Below are 22306 nucleotides of genomic sequence, written 5' to 3' on the forward strand. Positions count from 1 at the left end.
AGAAGCAGCTAGGTAGGTACACAAGATGGGAAAAGCAAAGCACAGCCAAGCCAAATCTGTACAGCAATAGCCCAATTCAACATCACCAGGACAAGATCAGATCAGCACAACTGAGAGAACAGGATTACAAAGACACGAGAGACCCCAGGTGGAGTTTTAACTGCATAAACTGCACACTTACCTGGATTATACTGCCAAAGTTCAGTCACCTGGGTACCTTCTTGAGGCTTTGTCAACCTCCCTTCATCTCTGGGAGCATACCATGCAGTTCCTTACCTGTAGCAGTAGAGCTACCTCTGACTTTTATTCCTTTTTAAAACTAAGAAACAGCTTTAAAGAGCTAAAAGCAGCACGCCTTCAGCAGAAAATCCCTAAATCTAAATTTTGCTTTTTAGCCCAACAAAACACAAGTTAGCTGATACATTAAAAATGGCCTGGCACGGTGGCTTTTTTTTTCCCTCCCCAGAATAGACCCGTCACCTAATGTTAGAAACACTATTTTTTGCTTCAGCTTCCAGAAGTAAAAATTGCCAACTAAACCTTGGTTCAATGCTGCAACAAACCTTGAGATCCTATTTAAAATGCCAAAGAAAAATGACTGGTTTTCTGGGGCTAATTTTACTTTTTTGTTTAAGATTTAAGTCAGTGATTATGGCTGACAGCATAAGGCGGCGCACAGATGAAGCGTCTGACTTAGCGTCACTTTACACGTGATACCAAGAAGCTACCTACTCACTAATAGTTCACCTATGATTTTGGTTTTTTCCTCCTTCACTTTAATAGCAACAACATTTCACATAAAGGACATGAAAAGTATGGATAGTTTGGCCAAGTCCTGCAAAGGTTTATATGCAGGCTTGAATAAGCACACAAGGATCCATTCTATTAAGAAAAGATTTTCACTGTAGTTAACCTCTGAGAAGATCAGATTTGCATCCAACTCTTTATTCCCTATTCTATTTTACATGTTAATGAGGATCAGTTAAAACAAAACTTTATTTTGCTTAAGATTATCAGAGAGCAGATTTGAGAACTACTCTGTTACAGGAGAAGTCAAAATTTATGAGAAGAATCAAGCTCAATTTGATATGTCAGAAGGACCTGAGGTGGTGGAGGAGCAGACTCCTCACCCCGTAGAACATGTATCTTTATGTTAGTTCTTGGGCAGCAACGTAATTAAGAGAACATAATTTTAAAACAAGTGTTAAAATCGACAAATTAAGGCATATAGCAAAATACATGGGAAGATTTTATAAAACATCTCAGACTTCTCACATTAAGAATACACAACCAGGAAGCATAATTTTTGGGTTTTTTCCAGGCTGCTGAAACCTGAACAGTATTTTGATTAAACTAAACACATTCAAATTCTGAAGCCAGTGGATAAATGAATGGAAAGCAGTGCTAATTTAGAGGGGAAAAAGAGGTCTTGATTTACATTTTGTTGTAGCTATGCAAGCTAGGTTCTTCAAAGAGAAGGACCATATGTGCATGCTTCACTCCAATACAATAAAAGCATAAACCCTTTTATTTCGAGGACACTATCCACACGATGAGAAAAAACTACACCTAAGTGTTCATAGGACTGGAGCCTATGGAGTACAAGAAATCTTTCCACTGGAACAAGGTATTAAAACGGCAGTTCATGCAGGGGCTATGCTGTACAAGCAGATTCAACAAAAAAGTTCAAAGAACTTTGACTTACAGACTCAAAAATCTACAAGATGTTCATAAATACTCATATTTCACAATAACACTAAGTATTCTGACAGGTTATTACCACTCGGTATCAGTAACATGGGCGATTTTGTTCTCCTTTCCCACCCAGCTAAAGAACTTTGCTAATAAGTTAAAAAAAACAACCCAATCAGTGAAAGTTTTAACATGAGAGTGTCACATTAGAGAAATTTCTATCCAAAATGCTGTACAAAAGTAAAACTTTATAGGTCTAACCTCAGATCTTTAAGAAACTTAAAGAAATGTGCTGACTAAAAAGTCAAGTTTCATCTGAACTTTTGGTCTTGAAATGAACGCTCTCCTGTAGCTGGAACAGGACTCATTCCAGCTGAACTTGGGATGCGTTTGCCCTAGGAGCCTTAAGTGTTGTTTGCACTCTTCTGCCTCTCATGGAGAAGCCCACTTGGAGACTTCTGGCTCATTGTGACGACGATTCACATTCGCTACAGGACAAACACAAATCTAAGAGACACACATCACTAAGAGACACCTCATAAAACCCATTTAATTATCTTCTTACATACAACCCTTGCATCTTCTTGATAAATCCTTCTCAAGAAAATATAAAGCGTATCACACTGTTTTAGCAATCCTTTATTGAAGATAACAAGTTGGTTATGTTCACTGTATTGTATGAAACATCACAATATCATACGGGAAGGTACTATCAGTACAGGGTTGGACCAGAGCGGACAGTCTGAACAATAAACCATTTTGCATTCTTCATTCCCTATCTTTTAACAACCCCAAAAAAAACCAGTAAAGGGACAAATACCTGTTAACATCATCATTTAGAACACTTTAACTTACAAGGCTAAAATCTAATGAATAAATAAAATATACTGTGGCAATAATCCTCTCTAGACCAAAAAAAAAAAATAAAATCAGATACACAGTGAATCAAAATGATTGGGAGAGCTGGCCTTCGGCACCAGTATGAAAGAGCGTGTGGTTTTTACAGACTCACCATGGGGGATAAAGTTACAGAAAAATACCATGAATTCCATTTCACACAAAACCAGTTGATGACTGTCATTAGCTTAAAACTACACACAAGGGCAATTACATCCTCGCTGAAACACAGTTTAAACAAATAGGAAAATGTTTACAAGGCATCCACAGCATGTAAGTCATGTACAGATGGATACATTCATTGTTTCCCCTCCCCGATAGCTTTTATTTTAGATAAATACTTTACTCTTCCCCAGTTTCAGCATTTACTGGACTCATTACATGCACAACTCAAAAGTCAGAAAAAAAGTCAAGGTTATTGCAAAAATAGAATTAAACTAAGAATCTTCAAGTACCTTACATGACAGCCACTCTGTACCATGCCCATTGCTTATAAAATGAAAGGTCATCGAACCCATGAAAATATCTCTAATATTTTCTTAATTTAAAATAGATAATTTTAAGTGTATTTATAGTAATCTCAAAGTGATAATTTGAACTTTGAAAATAATGCAAACAATTAAAAATTATACCCATATTACACAAGACTTCTGTCTGTATCTTAAGCTGAAAAATCAAAAAACTATAGAAAACCACATATAGAACAAAAAATAATCACAATTTACATTATAATAAAGGCAAATTTTCAGCATTTTTTAAAAAACCTGCAGCTGTGAGAGATGTCAAAGCAAGTCACTACTAACTAAAAATTCATCAGTTTGGTTTTAAAAGATTTTCTCTAGCAAGAGTTTAAGGGTGTGTTGTACACATGCGTAAAATTCTTACTGTTTTCAGATGCCTAGAATCTTCATACATTATTGCCAAATACACTTATCTTCAAGCAAGCAGTAGGCAATAGATCACAATTTGGACACCGCAGGGAAACCTAATGGTCTGGTAATACAGGTAAAACTGGAGAATTAAAAAAATAAAACAAACCCAAACCCAACGCATCTGAGAGCATATTGCCCAACTGAAATTATTTCCAAGCCACAGAGCTGCAAAGCCTTCCAACTCGGTAAAGTGAAATAAGTAAGTCTCAAACGATTACTTGTACTCTCTCATGCTTGTGTGTTGCACATTCCATTTAGCCATAGTGTGTATCTTCAGAGTACACCTACAGTCCCATGCACCTCAGGGACATACACCCATCTGCTGAGAGAATCACTCCTTCCTTCCTTCCTTCTTAGGGCCAAAGTTCATTACAGATGTAACCAGTATGCCTGAGGCTGGTAAAAATACTGTAGTACAGGCAATGCTAAGAGTGGCAATATCAGAAAACACAAAAATGAACAAATGATGGAAAATTCTAATATCTTTCTGCCCATTTCACAGAATGTTGGAAATCCACCAGAATTTTTCCCTTGTATTGAAGAAAACAGACTTAAAAGTTTTTTTCCCCCTTTCAGAATCAAAAGCATTTTAGTAGATTTGTAAGGCTACCACGGATCTTCTAGATCTCCAGCACCCTACAGGAAAAGAAGAGGAGAAATATTACTACTCACCAATACAAATGAAAACATTTTGTTGCGCTTCGGCTTTCACTGGCGTAATTAAGCAGAACACTAGCACAAGACACGACATTCTCCTTTTTTCCCCATACCTGCCCAATTTCACACACAAACATTCGCCGTTCCTCAACTTCACGAGGGAACTCACTTTTATAAACCATGAAGTCAGTAAAGCTATTACACCATAAAAGCTTAAAATTATTATCTAAAATTGTGCTAAATTACTGGTATCAATAGATACTACATCTACAGACTACAAAAATATATCTACGAAACACTACGGAACTCAGCTCTCCAGGTATTCCCGGTCCGCAAGGATTTCCCACAGGCTCATTAATGCAGTGATATTTGTACCTATTTTGAACAATTATATTTTTGTGCAAGTGTTAATTTTAGAATTCTAGATCTAACTTACGAGCAGATTGGTTACCACCACTGTAAACTCCCAGTTGGAGAGTTCCAATTAGTTTCACTAATCTACCCGAATGCACGTACATACGTGTGTCATACACCAAAAGACACGGAAAAGATTTGGTAGAAGGTAAACTTAGGTAGAATAGGTAGTTTATTCATTCACATGGCTGACGTTAAACTTGAATCTGAGAAATTCTAACTAAATAGAAGATTATGATGAATGTGACAAACCCAAAATTATTCAAATATTTGTAGAAAATAATGAACACCATGCGCTAATATCAGAAGCTATGAAAAGTTTCAAGTCATGTCGGAGTGATAGCATTTGGAAGGAAGTTTATTACTTGCTTAAAAGAGTCCATATGCATACAGATTATTCCACAGCATATTCTTTATTTTCACTTAAACACAAATTCTTAGAACTTGACACTAGGTACTAAATCTAAGTACAGTTTCATTTCTGGATATATGTTATGCTACAACCTGGGAAGTAATAATACAGTCGTCTAGAAAACAGATATTTATGATGAACAGTGCATACAATCTAAATCGGAAAAAAATAAAACACTTCATGAAGAATAAGTGACAACCTAAAATGTAATAGCTTTTGTTATTCAGTTGTAATATAAACTATACACAACTCAAATACAAACATGCAGTATATGATGCTGGGGGAAAAAAAAGACTGAAAAATTTTTATAACTTGATTAATTTGCACAAAAGAAACAACTAAGATGTGAATTACTTTACAATTAGCAAACATATGCTCTAAAAACTATTCTTTAAGAATGTAAGTAAAAGAAAAACTAAAATTCATTTTTGCCTTGTTAGAACCCAATTGTTGGCATCACAGGATTTAAAAGAAATAATCTAAATCTCAAATGGGAAGTTAACTGCTTGCTACACAAAATAAGACGCAATTACTATAATACACCACAGCAGTTGAACTTCTAAAGAAAAAAGAGCTTTGTATGAACAATCTGTACAAATAACTCAAGTAAAAACAAACAGACTTCTAGGATAGATGTGACAAATGCTGAGATATAAACAAAGGAAAACACGCCAAGAGAAGCGAAGCGTTAAATCCGCTCTGTAAAACGTTATGTCTGTTTATCGCTCATCTCAGTCATCCCTGAATCTTCGTCTGAGCTCTGCATTTCAGCAACGTGGTTCTCAGATTCTGTGTGGGTGCCTGGTGCGGGTTGACTGGGTCCAGCATGAGTATCTGAAGTAGATGCAGCATCTGCAGCTGACTCAGCTGATTCAGCAGTGCACTCTTCTCCCTGCATCTTAGCTAGCCTGTAACTAGTCAGCATCTCTTCCAGGAGGTGGCGGTAGTTCCCCCTGTGATTAATTCTCATTTGCCTGAGTGCTTCCACCAATTTTCCCTGCGTTCCACTTTCCTCGGCTTCACCTGGGTCCTTTTTTTAAGATTCAAGACCCCAAAAAAATCAGCAGTTAAACTAGGGTATTTTCTAATGACAAAAAAAAAAAACAAACACAAAAACAAACCATTTTTTTAAACTTAGAAAACATCAGCTTTGCTCTATTTTAATCTAAAACCTTATTAGCAACATATATCTTAGAACAGTATCATCATTCTAAGGAAAAATATAAATTTGTCTATTTTATACAACACAATGATTTAAGAAATTATACCTATTACAACAGCATTTTTAAGAATTTCCATTTATTTTGAGCTAGACAGTATCAACATGGTACCTCCTCCCAATTAAGTCCATCTTGGTTCAAATTGTCTTTTGATGAGTACAGCTGATATTCCCCACAACTGTGGTCAGTTGCCAGAGAAAAATCAGAAAATCTGAGCTTCTTCAGCCATCAGGTCAATATTTGTACGTGTGAATCTCTGCACAGCCCATAGCAACACAGTCCTGTGAAAAACTCACCGAAGAGAAGAGAGAACTCTACGGATAGCAGTTTGGTTGGATAAATGCTCAAGGTGTTTTAGAAAACAATCCCTCTACATTAAAGACTGATTTTGGTATGCATGATGCTGCTATGAAGCTCCTATCAGCACCAGGAGCAGTGGTGTTTGAACAACATAAGACACTATTTTTGGCAGATGTGCACACTGGCTAGAAAAATTAACAGGCAGAAAGAACAGCTATGCAAAGTAAAACCTAGCAACCTACAGCACAAAACCCGAGTAACAAACACTGATTAAGGAATGGAGGTCTCCTCTGCAAACCACCTCTTTGGATACAAGCCTTCAGTTGAAAAAAAATGTTGGTTTTCGGTTGGGTTTTTTTGCAATAGACTTGCGCACCTGTTACAGTGCTGAGACTGATAACTAGATATTTTAACTTTCAAGTGCCAAATCAGTACTGTCACTTTAAGGAAATAGTACTGTTTAAATTATTAATATCTAGCAAGTTATCAAGCTAGACAAATTGAACTGTATCTCTGAAAGCTCGCAGATTTTGCAACGCATTAGAGGCAAAATCCAGACTGCTTTTTTCTCATGCTGACCTCATTTTACTGTCATCTAGTCCAAAAGCTTCATAAACTGCAAGCATTGCAGTCACTCATTTACAAGCTTAATAGCAGCATTAAGACATACTTTGGGTTCAGTAGGATTTTGGATGCTGCAATGTTCCTGGAATAGAAGCCTCAAGACTGATTAGCACAGTCTGAGTTAAAAAGGGGACAATTTTACCATAAAAATGAATGTTACTGCATATAATGGTATCCCTCTAAGCTTAATTTGTTTTATCAATAGAGACATACTTCCATTAGAGGATGCTTCGACTCCCATGTACTAGCATTTTCATATTCAGAGAGCTCTTCAAGAGTCCAGTGAGAAGCAAGTTAAAGGAGACAATCTTCATGTATGAAGTGGGACTGTTCTAATGTCTCATGAGCACAAAGGCAGTGAAAACTCAGGGCATCAAGATGAACCTATTTCTTAGGTTTTGACCAAAAAAACCCCCACCAAAAACGATTTATGTCTTTATCTAGCTAATACTAAACAAGGCAACATAACATCTTTTTAAAGTTCAGAGAAGATCTAAATTCCATAGTTCCTCCAGCCCATCAAGTTTTGCTCCAAGGTTGACATTGGCAAACATATACCCCAAAATCTCCCCATTTAATAATCCATCTTTAAAAATTCATTTGGCAGATTGAAGTGAATACTTGTGCTCCCATGCAACACAGAAGAATAAAAGCAATGAGCAATATAATAGCAGCCCTGAGACTCTCCTCAAACAATTCAAATGCTAGCAGAAGTTGAAGTAACAGTGTTGCTACTGTTTGATACTCAAACTCGCACCCTGCTTTGCTTTGCACCCTGATTGATGGCAGGCTCTTCGGTCTCCCTCAGTGCTAGCAGACAAGAAACCTCACAAACAGTAGAACAGAAACAGCCTCTTTTGTATACAGCACACTATCACACAGATTTCTGCCTAATGATGCGTGGCTATAATAGCTCCCTGAAAACTATTATTGAGCAAGTTAGCATTTGTCTTCCTTTGTGTTTTAATTCAGCTTAGTGCTACTGACCATAAAAACAAGAATAAGTTTTTGCTAGCAATATTTAACATGAGCATTGACAATTTTTACACAAGTTCTGCTCCATTAAATTATGTATATAAAAAGGGCTACCTACTTATTAGGGGCAGAATTTACAATGTTTAAGGGTGTAAGTTTTTTTCCATTTACATTTTAAAAATTATCTGCAGCAGCCATTAATGGCATATGATTTGATTTAGCAAAGTGCCAGAGTACAGTAGTAACAGAAAAAAAACATACTTGGTTTCAAGCAAGATAATCAAATGCAGCTTTAAAGAAACGCCACAAACCATTAACACAACCACAGTAATTTTAATGTTGTTCCTTGTGTTTAAGGATACATATACAACCAAGCAGCCTAACTGGATAGTAGCCTCCTAGTCTTAGGACCATTAACAAAATGGCCAAAGGAGAAATAGTAATACTTTAACATGTTAACTAGAACATGGACTCAGTGGTACTGTAAGAGGACAGAAGTAACAAATATTTAGCTACAAAGAAGTTCTTCTAGAATCCTTTAAAAATCTGAAAGCATCAAGCCCCAATACAGAACAGACTTCCATGATTTCATTCATGCTTGTAAGAGCACAAGCCACCACATTTATACTGGAAGTCCCTCTACTGGGACTCTGCTCTTTGTGAGCCCAATGTAGGGCTCTCTCCAGCCTTAGATTTACGAAATACCTATATTCTGCTGAGATCCCTAAAGAAGAAAAAACACCTTATGACTGCTACACCCTGAAGCCACACTAGTGATCTCTGAATACTGTTGTAGTAAGGATTCTTCTACTCCTCAATCTCTCACTCTACACAATATCTCCTTATTTAGGAGTTAAAGATCCTCAGAAAATGCACATGTGAAGAACTGAAAGCAGTTACTCTACAAATTACTAGCTTGGGTGACAAAACAAACCAAAAAAACAAACAAAAAAATCTATGCACAACACTAACCAAAATCTTTACACTGCTGAGTAAAAACAGTGCTCTAGGTGAATAGTGCTCTAGAAGTTGATCTAGAAAAAGATACCACCTTAGTTTTGATTTGTATGCTTTCTAAAACTTATTTACAAAGCTATTATGATCCAGTTCACAGTGACTCAGGGTAACTAGTTTAGATTTGTCAATGCTAAAAAGTAAGAGTCTTCAGAAGGATGTAATATACTCACAGCTGCAAAAGTTAATCTGGTTGGTCTGACTTGTTTCTGTGGGACTTGTGTTTTGTTTTTTGTTTGCTTGTTTTTTTAAAAAATTACTTATGTGCATTAATATTTTAGCAATTAATTACACTATTATTTTGTCAACAGAAAAGTGGTTCTAGCTTTACATATAATCAACAGCAGCTGAAGATGACTGTCACAGGCAGACTTCCCAGTTAATAACAGCAGCATACTGCACTACAGACATGCATATGCTCTTAAGTACACACCGGGAAAGATTCTCCAGTGCAAGTCAATGCACCTTCATGCTCTGCAGACTCAGCACATGTGTCTGCAGCTCATAATTTTTTTTTTTTTAGTATGAAGATCTGCTCTTGCTTCATACTAGTTTCTAACAGGGGCATTATTAGATAGATTTCAGTCTCACTTGGAAATGTCATTGGGATGTACTGTATGTTTCCTTCCTCTTTAAATGTGAGATGTGTAGCAACATCATCAGTGTGCAGACATTGTGGAGAGTCTGATGTTGAGTAACTGAACAGCTTCCTTCCCTTTTACCCCTGCTGTGCACTAGAGTAATTCAGCTCAAAAGACTAAGCGATCTAGACTAAGAGACTAGCAAGAAAGTCCTGTTTTGATCACCTCAGAGATGAGGCCCACTAAATTCATCCACTTCAAGGATAGTAACGTAACAATTCCTACTTGCTGGGAAAGTGCAAACAGGAATTGCATCCTTCACGCAGTGGTGCACCCTCCTTTCAAACTGTTCTGGGTCAGAATCGCTTAGGATGGTGAGAAGAAAAGGTGCTGACTGGCAAATGACATCTCACCACAAGATCAAACTATAATCCAATCCAGAGTATTTAAAACACATCATCCAAATCATTATCAAGATTTGCACAAAACACCAACAGAAGGTAAAGTTTACAAAGTAGACTGGAGCGTACTGCTCATGTTTCATATTAAAGCAGCCAAAACAAAAATACTCAAAACAACTGTCCAAGGATTTTAATGGCAATAGAGGTCAAAGCTCTATTCTTGGTAATATGGTAATAAAGGTTAAAGCTATATTCTTTTATGAGTAACTTGCATATTTAGGTCAGTTACCCCATTTTCTTACATTATAGTAGATGATGTACAAAAACTTCCTGGAAATAGCCAGTACGCAAAATGACGCTGTACTGTATGGTAGAACTTCCAGCAAGCTCACATGGCTATTCTTAAGTAAATTTGGACTTAGAAAAGATGCATCATAAATGCAACTATAGCATGTAATACTTCTGGAAAGTTACCATTAGACAAACTTTTTTCTTCCTCCCTTTTAAAAAACCCAATAAACTCACAAATCTTATGCTGTAATCTTCAAATAAACCACTTTCACCAGTAACTTTACCCCCAATGCAGAAACAAAATTATGGCTTAATATGAAAAGTAATAGCAAGCTGAAAGAGGTGCAGAGTTTCCTGAAGGACTAAAGCAGCTGAAAAAAGGAAAAATTTGTCTAGCTTGTTTTGGGGTACTGTTGCACAATTTGTTGAAAGTTACAGGAAAAGTGTGTACTTTATCACTTTTGAACTAAAAAAAAGTAACAAATCCTAAAAAGATTAAGAAGGTAGAGATTTCCTCTCTATTTGTGCTCTAACAGAATCATGGCCCCTTCCACCTACACAAGCTTTCTAACTTAAGAGAATAAACCAAATATAGGTAGCTAAGAGAAGGTAACAGTGGGAAAACCACAGGAATATTGCGGTCTCACTGCAAAATTCACAATCTCAAGCTGCACAACTGATTATTTCAAAATATTTAAAACAAAAGTTGATAACCCCCGAACACCATTCATTGCAATGGCTACCTGACTGAGGACCTTGTAGCAAGCTCAGAAGAGAAAAAAACGGATTTACTAGAAGATGAATGGTACCTCCACAGATGAGTTCACATAAACTGTACAGGAAATGACAACAGGTGTACAAACAGAGATGTTTTTTATACTTTCTTCAGTTTTCCAAAGACTCTTTTTTAAACAAAATTAACCATAACTGATATGTACACCAGTTCTTACTCCTTTGATTAAGAACCACCTAGTAATCAGGTTTAAAGTTACAGTAAACCGTATTTCAGCATACTATTTAAAATTCAAGTTATTAGGAACTGGGCAGTAAGCCATTTTAGAAATCAGAACTACAATGACTTTACACTTTCCTTACACCACTGCATGTGGGATATTTAAAGATAGTGTAAGCTCTAAAATAGTCACTAATGTTAGTCTCATTGTCTTTTATATTCACATTTACAGAAGACAACAGGAAGTGTGTCCGCCCCCTCTTCTACTAGATTCCTGGACAGTAGACACAATATCTAGTAAAGTAGTGAATATGCTAACCATAATTTTTGACAATAATGAACTATAATTTAGAAAAACCCTGCCCTGTTGCCTCACAGGTTTGACTGAAAAAGAAGCAGTTAATTAAGTGTTTAAAAAGGTCTTTCAGAATTTGGTGTCAGCGTGCTGTCTTTTTGAGAAGTTCTACATCAGATCAGGCCAAAGTTAACTGTATGCTACAACATATATTTTGTGTTTATAATGCTCTATTGGCAGTTATGTACACTTTTGCTTAATGTACGACACTACTCTGACATTCTCATGAACAAAGAGTTGTCGCAATCAAAATGGGAACTTACCGCCTCATTCTCTCTGTGTGGATTCAGCCTACTATACACAGCTTCAATAATATTACGCCTAAAAAAAAAAGTTTAAAAACATTAAGAACAAAAGATTTCAAAACATTGAGAACTTAAAGTTTAAGTGCAGTAGTAATTTCAAAGTGTTTAAGATGTTTTGCCTTTAACATCCCTCTTAAAAAGATGAAGCCCACTCTCAGTGTCTTTACTCACTTTCAACAAGATGTTTGGAGAGTTATCACTAAGTCAGGATTGGTAAAGACTAAAAGCAAAGCAAAACATTTTCTTACCTGACCCTCCCCATGGTCTACCCCTTTACATAGTCAGATTTTGGAATTTAAACAACAATTTAAACAATTTAAACCTGTAATTTGCTTATTACAACAAAATTCAAGTTAGTTGGTTTTCTTGCCTTATTTCTGGATGTGGAACTTGAAGACAGTTGGGTTTTTCTACAGTTTCACTACATATACACAGGTTACTGCTTGCCTATGAACTTTTGAAGTATGGTGCCCAGAGTATACAGCCTCTGAGATGTGTTGTCTAGTGTCTATTCAACACTGTAGAAATTAAAACCCAAATGCCACTAGCTTGAGTTTTTCCTGGCAGTGCAATATAAGGCCACAAGTTCACAAGCAGGCTAAACAGGCACAAAAAGCTTCTCAAAAAAACCCCTCTAAGTGTAAACAAACTTCTGAGAAGAAAAAGATTATGTCCTTACATCTTCAAATCATAGTAAGAACTGATAAACCTTCAGACAAGTATAATAAATATGATCAAAATTCTTGACAGCTTCAACAAAAAAAGAACTGCTACATGAACCAAAATGTCAAGTCTGGAATTGGCCAAAATCTATAAAAAAGATGTCTTACAGACTGTAGATAGTAAGCACTGACTGTTGACTCTTCCAAAGAAAGAGCATAAGGACATTAAATGAAGACAGCAGCAAATGTCTCAAAAGTACACAGTGACAGTTCCTGATGCAACAGAACTTTCTGTCCCAGAATACTGAGGATGCTAAAAGTTTGCTAAGACTCCTTCTGAACACACAACTTGGTTGAAGGGAAATTCTAAGTGACTAAGTACATGAACTACCTCAAGATCAGGAAGCACCTCAGCTGTAAGCAGCTGAAAACTGAAATAAAAACGATAGGCATCTACTTTCAGCTATCCTGTGAACAGGACACAGAGCCAGAATGATCCTTAGTCTGATCCCATATGATGAGGTTCTTCTGTTCACACCGTGGAAGCAAAACCACATTCAATACAGAAGAGTTCACATTTTGAATGGAATGTTGCAAGTATGTTGACTTCTGAGACAAAACAATGTATCAGGATTCCAATCATGATCCAGCATTTAGGACACTACCTACTAAAATACTCAGAACTCTGGGAGATGGTTTGCAGACCAGTGAATGCAAGGGACAGTGCATCAAATCTCAAGATGACCACTGATCTGTAACACGGAAAAGATATCATGCTATCATGTGTTCAGAGGCAACAGATGTCGATGATGAAATCAGCATTTATCTAGACACACCACACCAATACAAGGTGGCGGCAGGCACAACAGATACACCTAACTCCTCAAAGCCTCAAGACACTGGTGTCTGTGCAATTTGTGCTCACTCACAGATGAAGGTTTTGTGCTGTGTCTGAATGAGGTACAGGGAAAAAGTTCAGAATTAAAATTATAGTGGCACATAGATGATATGGAAGGTCCTCTAAAGAACAGAACTTCTCCAAGGCCACATCAGTTAAAATTAACACTTTAAGAATTCTGGAAGGGTTGCATGGTTGAGCTAGCATGGCATCCATCAGCACTGACAGAATATTTTCCTAGAGAAAAGAAACAGAATCTTCATGCAAAAGATGCAGGAGAGAGTTCACTCCATTTAGTAACACGTTTAGTGACAGTGGAATAGCACAATTCTGACCAAATGTCTGTACTACAGAAAGCAATGGCACCTCACACCAACATAACAGGAAAAAAAACTTAGACGCTCCAAGCAAGACTGCTATAGAAGCAGCAGAGAGCCATTGCAGAGGGTTTAAATCAGACTTAAAACCCAGGCCTTTGGGAATTTTCCTAGCTTTGCAATTCACTTTTTTGTCTTTGAACAGCATATTTCTTTGTACTTTCCTTTGAAGGGAAAATTCAGGAGCAAGATATTGAGTGGAAGCACTAATGTTCAAGTGACAGGGTGGCTCAGAACTGTTTCCCTCAGCAACAAGTGGCCATTCTTTTGGCAGCATTTGAAGGTAAAGGGGGATCCAAGTCAAGCCAGAAGCCAGTCTTCAAAGAGTAAGATTTTAAAGGATAAAACACCTCCATCAAGTGAACACAGCAGAGTTGACACCTTTAGGCCTTCTGTCTCAAAGAATAAGCCAGCATAGACTTTTACACAAGTGAGATGCTTGAAGGAAGTATACAATGCCAAGAAAAGTAGAGCTACCTCAGCAGTTCCCAAGGTTTGCAAACAGTCTAGTCAAGGTAACATAGCAATGTGTTTCTCCAGCTCAGACATACTAAAAACCAAGAGCAACTATGACTGGTGCTAAACCCAAGGATGTCAGTGACAGATAAGCTCTTTCTGCAACCACATGGAGCCAGGTCTTGGAGTTCAAACAGAAGGATAAAGTGTGAATTCTTCATGTCCTGGCAAACTCACAGGACAAGGATCTCAATACAGAACGTTCTCCTGTTAGGACACAAGTTTTAAGTTACACAGTATGTGGTTTGGGGTTGTATAGTCATACTTTTTCAGAACTTCCATTCAGGAGGTCAGTTCTGTAAGTAAAGTTAACTAAACACACCACTGGCTGTCTTTGACTTCAGGAGGGGTACCTGCAGCTACTTTTAAGAGAGTATTATACAGGACTGAGTAATTCTTTCTTGGCCTTCAAACTTAGAACAATTTTCTCTAACACAGGACTTCTGAAGTCAAAATGGAAAGAAAGGCATCAAAAGGAACATTCTGAAGTTAAGCCCATTAAAAATTAACCTGGGTCACAACAAATTGCAATAGAATTTATAATGCAAAGGTTCCAGCATAATGAAGCGGTACATGATGAAGTTATTTATGAGCAGAACAACAAAACACACCAACTCATTCAGCAGGCTGAGAGTCACTAAGAAAAATAGGCCCTCCACAACTTCTCAGAATGCCTGAAATGCATATAAGCAAAAAAAAAAAAAAGACAAAACTTACAGGTACTTTGAAGGCTAGAAAAAAATAATTATGACAAACAGTGCTCATTAGTAAGTACACAATGAAAACAGATGTATGCTCAGAGGACAGGACATCCCACTCTGAAAAACAAAGATTCCAGAAGCAACATGACCTATGCCAGGGAGCAATAATGGGTCTCACTGTTTGGGGAATTCTAGATCAACGATTGTTTATGCAACCCTAAATTCTGTTAATTAAAATCCTTAAATTATATGTTGTTAAAACATCACCATTAGCCTTCTCAGAAAACCAATGTAATTTCTGAATGTTTATTCCAATTAAGTTTTAAAAGGCACATCCTAGTTGAATATTCTTGCTTATCTATCAGTTTAAGACTAAACAAATACAAATAATTTTATTATTAAGATGTTTGCTGAGCAAACAAGCACTGACTCAAACTTATAATGGACACTAGGTGGTGCAGGAAAAATGACATCAGGGAAATTGATCTAGTATTTTGATATTCTGGTTACATTACTGATACATCTTAACAAATGTAAAGCAGTAAAAAGCCAAGAATAAATATTTTTTTTATTTTTAAAAATGCCCATATGGAAATAGTAAATTAGTATGTTATGTACCAGAATATGAACAATCTGTTTCTTCTTACCGTTCTGGAGTGGGAATGGTGACAAAAATGTTTACCTTTTGTACTACATAAACTAGTTTAAAATATACAAAAACAACTTTTTTGTTGAGTATAGCCATTACAATAAGAAAGCTTTAAAAAATTTAAATAAAAGTATACGTTTCAATGAACTAAACAGTTCAATAAATTCCAGTACTGTACTCACTTGCCAGCTAAACCACCTCCTGGTGGTAAATTAGGGATATTCTCCGCAGTTAAAATACGAATAACATGAGCAAGATCAGGCATTCCTTCTTCACCCGATTTTTCCATAATTTCTAATTTAAAAAAAGAAGAAGTCCTTAGATTACTGAATTAATATCCCTCATTCTTTAAGACAGTTAAAAACAAGATATTATCACTGTTTAATAGAGACATCATGAAAAAGTTACATGTAACCAGGAAAACATTCTTTACATTTTAAGTAAACAGTCTTTGCATGGTGGAACAGAGCTATTCAAATCCACAGCCTGCCTTTCCAGTATGCTTCTAGCCATTGTCTCTCAGAGACACACAGCAGCAGACTGGGAACTGGATGAAATATCCTAGAGCCAGCAGCCTGCTGGCTTTCAAAAAGACAACAGCTGGGAGTGTCTCAGTTACTTTCCTGTGGCATTGCAACATGTACTGAGAAGTTGTGCGTCATAAAGCCAATGCTTCCCAGGACTTCAGTCATACCCCACTGTAACACCTCGACTGAGTCTCAAAGGCCTGAATCTCTGGTGCAGGAACACTAGCAACCATCATGCAATCAAGAGGCATATATAATGGCTCGTTATCACTCAAGTGGCCAACAGAGAACACAGACCTGATGACGAATAATTAATACTACATTATTCCACTTCTCAAAGCAGAAGTATCAAACAAGTTCAGAGCTAGTAAGTTCTTCTGCCATGTAAAAAAGAACTGCCTAAGCTGAAGTAAATCCTCACATGTTCTTACTCGTCAAAACTGCTGTAAGGTGAATGTGTAATAGTTGTGCATACATTCACACAAACTTAACACTACCAGCTTCCAGTCATTAGCCTCTAGCCATTCAACTACTACCACAGCAGAAAAAAGTTCATTAAGTTACCTACAAGTTGTAGTTGTAAGCATGTGCCACATTTTTTAGAAAGATTTTTTTTTCTTCTGAAGATCAACTAAATTAAGGAATGGAGCTCTATTACCTATAGACATTGTTCTAGACAAAAATTCTTGGTTTGAGACACAAAACAAAAGAATTAAGAAGAACAAATCCTCTCAAATATCATCCTAAAAAAAAACCAACCTTCACTCACTATCTTGGCTACTACCCAAAGATAAACAAATCACTTAAATTCCTTAGAGTTAATTGATTATAATCTGGATGCCTGATTTGGAGCCTGCAACTAAAGCCAGAGACAACTACAATTTCAGGTTCTGAAGTTTTCAGAAAAGCACATCACTTACCTACCTCAAACACTGCATCTCAAGTTCCCTGGTAGTTAAATCTCTCAATTTCTAACACCTATCTAGAAAGCAAGTGACATGCAGGCTTTCTCTCAAGACTACTAAAACCAAAAAAGTGCTTGCAAGGTACTCCCTTTACTCTGTATCAGGGAGAGCTGTAGAAAACCCGGCCGCAAAAGCAATTCTACTTTTAGAATAGTTTTACTACTCTGTAACAAATAAGGCACTAGGCTTCTATGCCCCAATTTTAAGTAAGCACCATACAGTTTCTGCAATGACTAAGTCAGGTAAACTACTACTAGAAGTGACTGAACATCCTTCCATGAAACTTTGTGTGTTATCATACATCCATGCATTAAGAGTGACTCATGGCTAGCAAAAGAAGTGACAGCTGAATATGTATGCTTGAATCTTAGGATTTTGATCACTTCTTCCATACACATTCAGATAAATCAGCCAGAAGTCCTCTTATACATTGCATCCTTTTGTGTATTTCTCAGGGAGTGCTGAGCTGAACCACGAGCATCTTCTCTCCATTTCTATAAGATGCCAAATCAGGAATTCTAGTGGAACTGACCATCTCCTTTTTCTTTTCCTGATATTAGGGTGAACAATTTCATCCCAAACACATCCCCTCTCAAAAGAAAAAAAAAAAAAGCTTCCCAATAGAAAAACCGAGAATGAAGCAAATGACCAAGCATGACCTTTTTTCCATTACACATCAGTTAGCAGATACACACTGTGGATTTGTTTGACAAAGGCCACTAGAGAAAGAAACAAAAGGTTTTCAGAAAGAGATTTACAGGCATTTACAAGGTTTTCACCTTCATCTCTATGATGTTAAGAATAACCCTGCAATTAATTTTATTTTCTCCTGTGCGACACACAATTGCAGAAACTTTTACATCTACATCGCTAATATAATTGAGACACTTAAAGAATCATTTCCTGATATCATATATGCAAATCCATGAAATTCCACTATGAAGTCTATGAATTTCTTCCTAAAATACTTCCCATTAAAAGCCTAACACTTAATTCAGAGATAAGCATTTTGAAAACTCAGACAAAATTTTATTTTAATTATACGTAATACAAGTCCCCAGCCAGACAGGGTTACAAGTTTTCTATGTTCCAGCACCTCCTTTGGTTTTCAGCTCTAAGGTCAGTTTTATACACGCTATATATCCCATGTGTTCAGGTTTTTTGTTTCATTTTGGTTTGGTTTTAATTGAAAGGGTGTATCAGACATGCAGTAAAAAAGTGAAGCATATTAGAGAAATGAATTTATTTCTGTGCCTACTTTTCTCTTCCTATGACCAAACTTAGGATCTCTGTAAAACAGAACAGCAAGCAGCATTTGAAAGCGGCAGTAAGAAAAGACTGACCTACCATAACGTAACTATTGACCAACACCTGCATTACTTTGGATATTAATCAATTAAGTGACTGAAAACAGAAGCACAGCTGCACTCACCATCATAAACGACTCAGTCACAAAGCACTGACTACAACCTTGTAAGTATTTCAGGATACTCTGGAAGGGGCAGCTCTGGAACACAGTTGCACACATTCTGTCAACCTCAAGACTCAAACTAGCAAAAGAGCTTTGGTATACAGTTGTGTCACTAGAAATCTCTGTAAACTGTCACTTGCTGAGTTGGGGTTTTTTTTTATAGCTCTATGAAAACCTCTCTTTTGGTATTAAAACAATCATTCCCTTTTGTTTTAATACCTCTGGAAAGATCTTATGAACTACTAATTCAACTTAATCTACAAATACACAGGATCTCAGCATTCTACTTGGGAATGTACAAAGAAACTACAAATGTTATACAAGTGAGTACTAAACTGCTTTTGAACACAGGTTTTTATTTTTTAAAACAAACACACACATGCCTCAAACAAAGCTGTTCTCTTCAAGCCAGAGCTTAAAATGCTCAAGCATAGCAGATTTTTAAAACTGTTGTCTGAAAGATTTGATGGGTTAGTCCTGGCAGGTTGAAATTTAAGGTCCACAAGAGAACAGAAAAATACTGAATAGTGTACAGTCATTGAGAACAAATACCACTGACCAAAATAAAATTGCTTCAGGAAGCCAGAGATACTAATGTTGTCCTGATTTAAATTAGACACTTACTGAAATCAGTATCCAGGAGAACTGATAGCTTGTATTTCTGATAACATTTCCATCTTTTCAGCTTAGTAGTTCTAAGACAAGCTGATATTTTTTCAGAATGTCTTTACTGCATGTATAAATTAAACTGTTATTGGCCTTCAGTCAACTGCACATAACTTGTGAGCTGTTAAGTCTTTAACAGATAAAGAAACATTGTTGCACACAATAATTTAACATGAACAAAGTCCACTATTTGCCTTTTGAAAGGAACAGTCATCAGCTAGTCTGGTATTTTAAACATTAGTAAACCTACTACCAATTCTTACTATATACAATCATTTGCTATAACTAAACAGATCCTTGAACTTAGCTGCCTAGCTTGCCATGTTTAGAGCCTCAAAACACATCACAACTATAAATAAATTTTAACAAATATACTGCCCTGAAGACAACTATCCTACAGTGTAAACTTTGACTGTGTCAAAATGACAATTTCATAGACTATGATAAATGCAAAAATTGGTTAAAAAACAGGTAAATATTGCAAGTTCTCCTGAAGTTTGTTTCCTTTATTTTCTCCACTTGACAGAATTTCCTCAAATATGCAGACTCTCATTCCTTGCTAAATACTTGACATTTAAAGACCTTGCACTCTGTCCAATGAGCGGAACACTGAATGACACAGGGAACTCATGCAGGAAAAAAACCCAACCATGGAATCATAAAAAAATCTCAAGTTAGAAAGGACCCATAAGAATTATCAAGTCCAACTCCCAACTCCTCGCAGGGAGTTACATCTTTCAAGATAGCAACTCAAATGTGTTATAAGGAATAGTTATGTATATACTTGTGTATGATTTTATATGAAACTAATTACAGGATTTACTCAAAAGATCACAGCAGATACTGGAGTAAAACCTTGAGCAACCTATTCAAATATATCATGCAGCCCACAGCACAGGTGTCCACAATATGCTTCTAAAAATCAAGCACAGCATGGGAATGTTCTCTAATTTATCCTATATTATGCAAAACTGAGTCTTCCTGATATACATTCCTGTCTTGTGTTCCCTTCCAGGCATGGTCTGTTTTCAGATGTACAGCATACTGAAAATATACAAAGTCCAGATGCCAGGAGCAAGGGACTTCGTGACTGTTGTGGTAAATTGCCTGTGATCAAATTTGGTGGCTCATGGCTGAGTTCTAAACTTATTGCAGAAGAATCTGGCTTAAGAGAGCCACTGATAGCAGGAGGCACCTCGTACTACAGCAGTCAGCAGTACTTCCTAGTTATAAACAACAACATAAATGATTTAGCTGAGCTTGAGAATGATGTGAAGTTTGACCCTACCAATAGAGGCACACTCTCACTGCACTGATGAAAAAAAATCAAGCCATAAGCAATGGCTGATGTGTAACTGAGCTGCTAATAAATACAAAACATCAGTTTCTGTATGCAGTATTTCAAAACACACCAGGAAAAAGTCACTGGAACAAGGAACTTCACTGTAGGCTGGCAGTCAGTATCTCTCCTCTGTCAGACTTTATGCCATACTATACTCTTTTAACACATAGCCAAACTCCAGAATAGTATGGCTGCATAACTTCAGCAAACAGGAATAAAAAAAAAATCCTGTTCCTTCATTTGAAAACCATTCTTATGTGTCCTACTCACATAAAGATTCCGTCTCATTCTATCTACATGCTTTCTATGGTTGCAGATTACAGAATCAGAATGGTTCGGGTTGGAAGGGACTTTAAAGCTCATCTAATCTAACTCTCCAGCCATGGGCATGAACACCTCCCACTAGACCAAGTTGCTCCAAATCCCATCCAACCTGACCTTGAACACTTCCAGGGAGGGGGCATTCACAGCTTCTCTGGGTCAACCTGTGCCAGTGTCTCATCATCCTCATAGTAACTTATTTCTTCCTAATATGTAATCTAAATAATTTTAAAGCCATTACTCCTCACCCTACCACTACATTCCCTGATAAAGAGTTCCTCCCCATCTTTCCTGCAGGCCCCTTCAGGTACTGGAGAGCTGCTATAAGGACTCCCTGGAGCCTTTTCTTCAGACTGAACAGTCCCACCTCTCTCATCCTGGCCTCATAGGGGCGGAATCAAGGAGAGCTGAAGCAACAGAAGTCCAGCCTTTGAAGCAACTTATTTCTCTGGAGCACTTAAGCTCAACAATGATTTTGAATTACATTCAGAATGGCTGTACATCAGTCCAAGCTACAAACTCTCTACTTGTTTTGTTTGGTTTTTTTTTTGAGTGTAATATTGGTTAAATACAGCAGTACAGCATATTAATTTCTGTTAAGTTATTTTGATACATTAAAGTAGTAACTTAATTCTGCTACAACACAGCATTGTTACTAGCAAGTAGTGCTTCCTACTTCATTCTCAGTTAATCCAGTGATTCTAATCAGAAGTTATTTGACAACTTTTCTATTAATCTTCTTTATATTCACTTATGAGAGCAATAAAACACATTGCAGTTCCATACTTTTTTCACCTCTTTGCTAATTAAGAGGGGAGTCACCAAGCAGCTGGGAATATGAACCTGTAACCACTGTGTGCACACCTGGCTGCTGTCAGTGAAGGTAACTGCTCCTGGCTCTCCCCCAGAGCCTATTAACAGCTCATGTACTGTGCTCAACCATAGCAAGATAATAGGTACTTAACTAGAGTCATCTAGGAAGTCTGGGATTTAAGCCAAGAAAGGTGCCTAGAGTTCTCATTTGAACTGACCATCTCTCTAATCTCAACAGAAGCTAAAAATACATAAACCATTTCCATTTAGATCCCATTTAAACAAGAGAGAAAGACACCAAACACAATGCCAGTGCATTCAGAGATAACTTGTATTGTGGTCTGAAGGCCACCATATATATATATATATATATATA

At 36.9% G+C, this 22306-nt stretch overlaps 1 protein-coding gene across 1 annotated transcript in view; it reads right to left on the bottom strand.

Moving 5' to 3' along the window:
- Window positions 1–5496: 5496 nt before the first annotated feature.
- Window positions 5497–22306, bottom strand: part of PPM1B (protein phosphatase, Mg2+/Mn2+ dependent, 1B) — a 26791-nt gene continuing 9981 nt past the window's right edge. The window contains exons 6-8 of the mRNA XM_010179564.1: window positions 16008–16119; window positions 11981–12038; window positions 5497–6034 (exon numbers count right to left, since the gene is read on the bottom strand). Of these exons, the coding sequence (XP_010177866.1) occupies window positions 5714–6034; window positions 11981–12038; window positions 16008–16119 (491 nt within the window). The 3' untranslated portion in view covers window positions 5497–5713. The remainder of the gene's footprint in view (window positions 6035–11980; window positions 12039–16007; window positions 16120–22306) is intronic.

This window comes from Mesitornis unicolor, unplaced genomic scaffold (assembly GCF_000695765.1).
Source record: "Mesitornis unicolor isolate BGI_N332 unplaced genomic scaffold, ASM69576v1 scaffold18982, whole genome shotgun sequence".
Lineage (NCBI taxonomy): Eukaryota > Metazoa > Chordata > Aves > Mesitornithiformes > Mesitornithidae > Mesitornis > Mesitornis unicolor.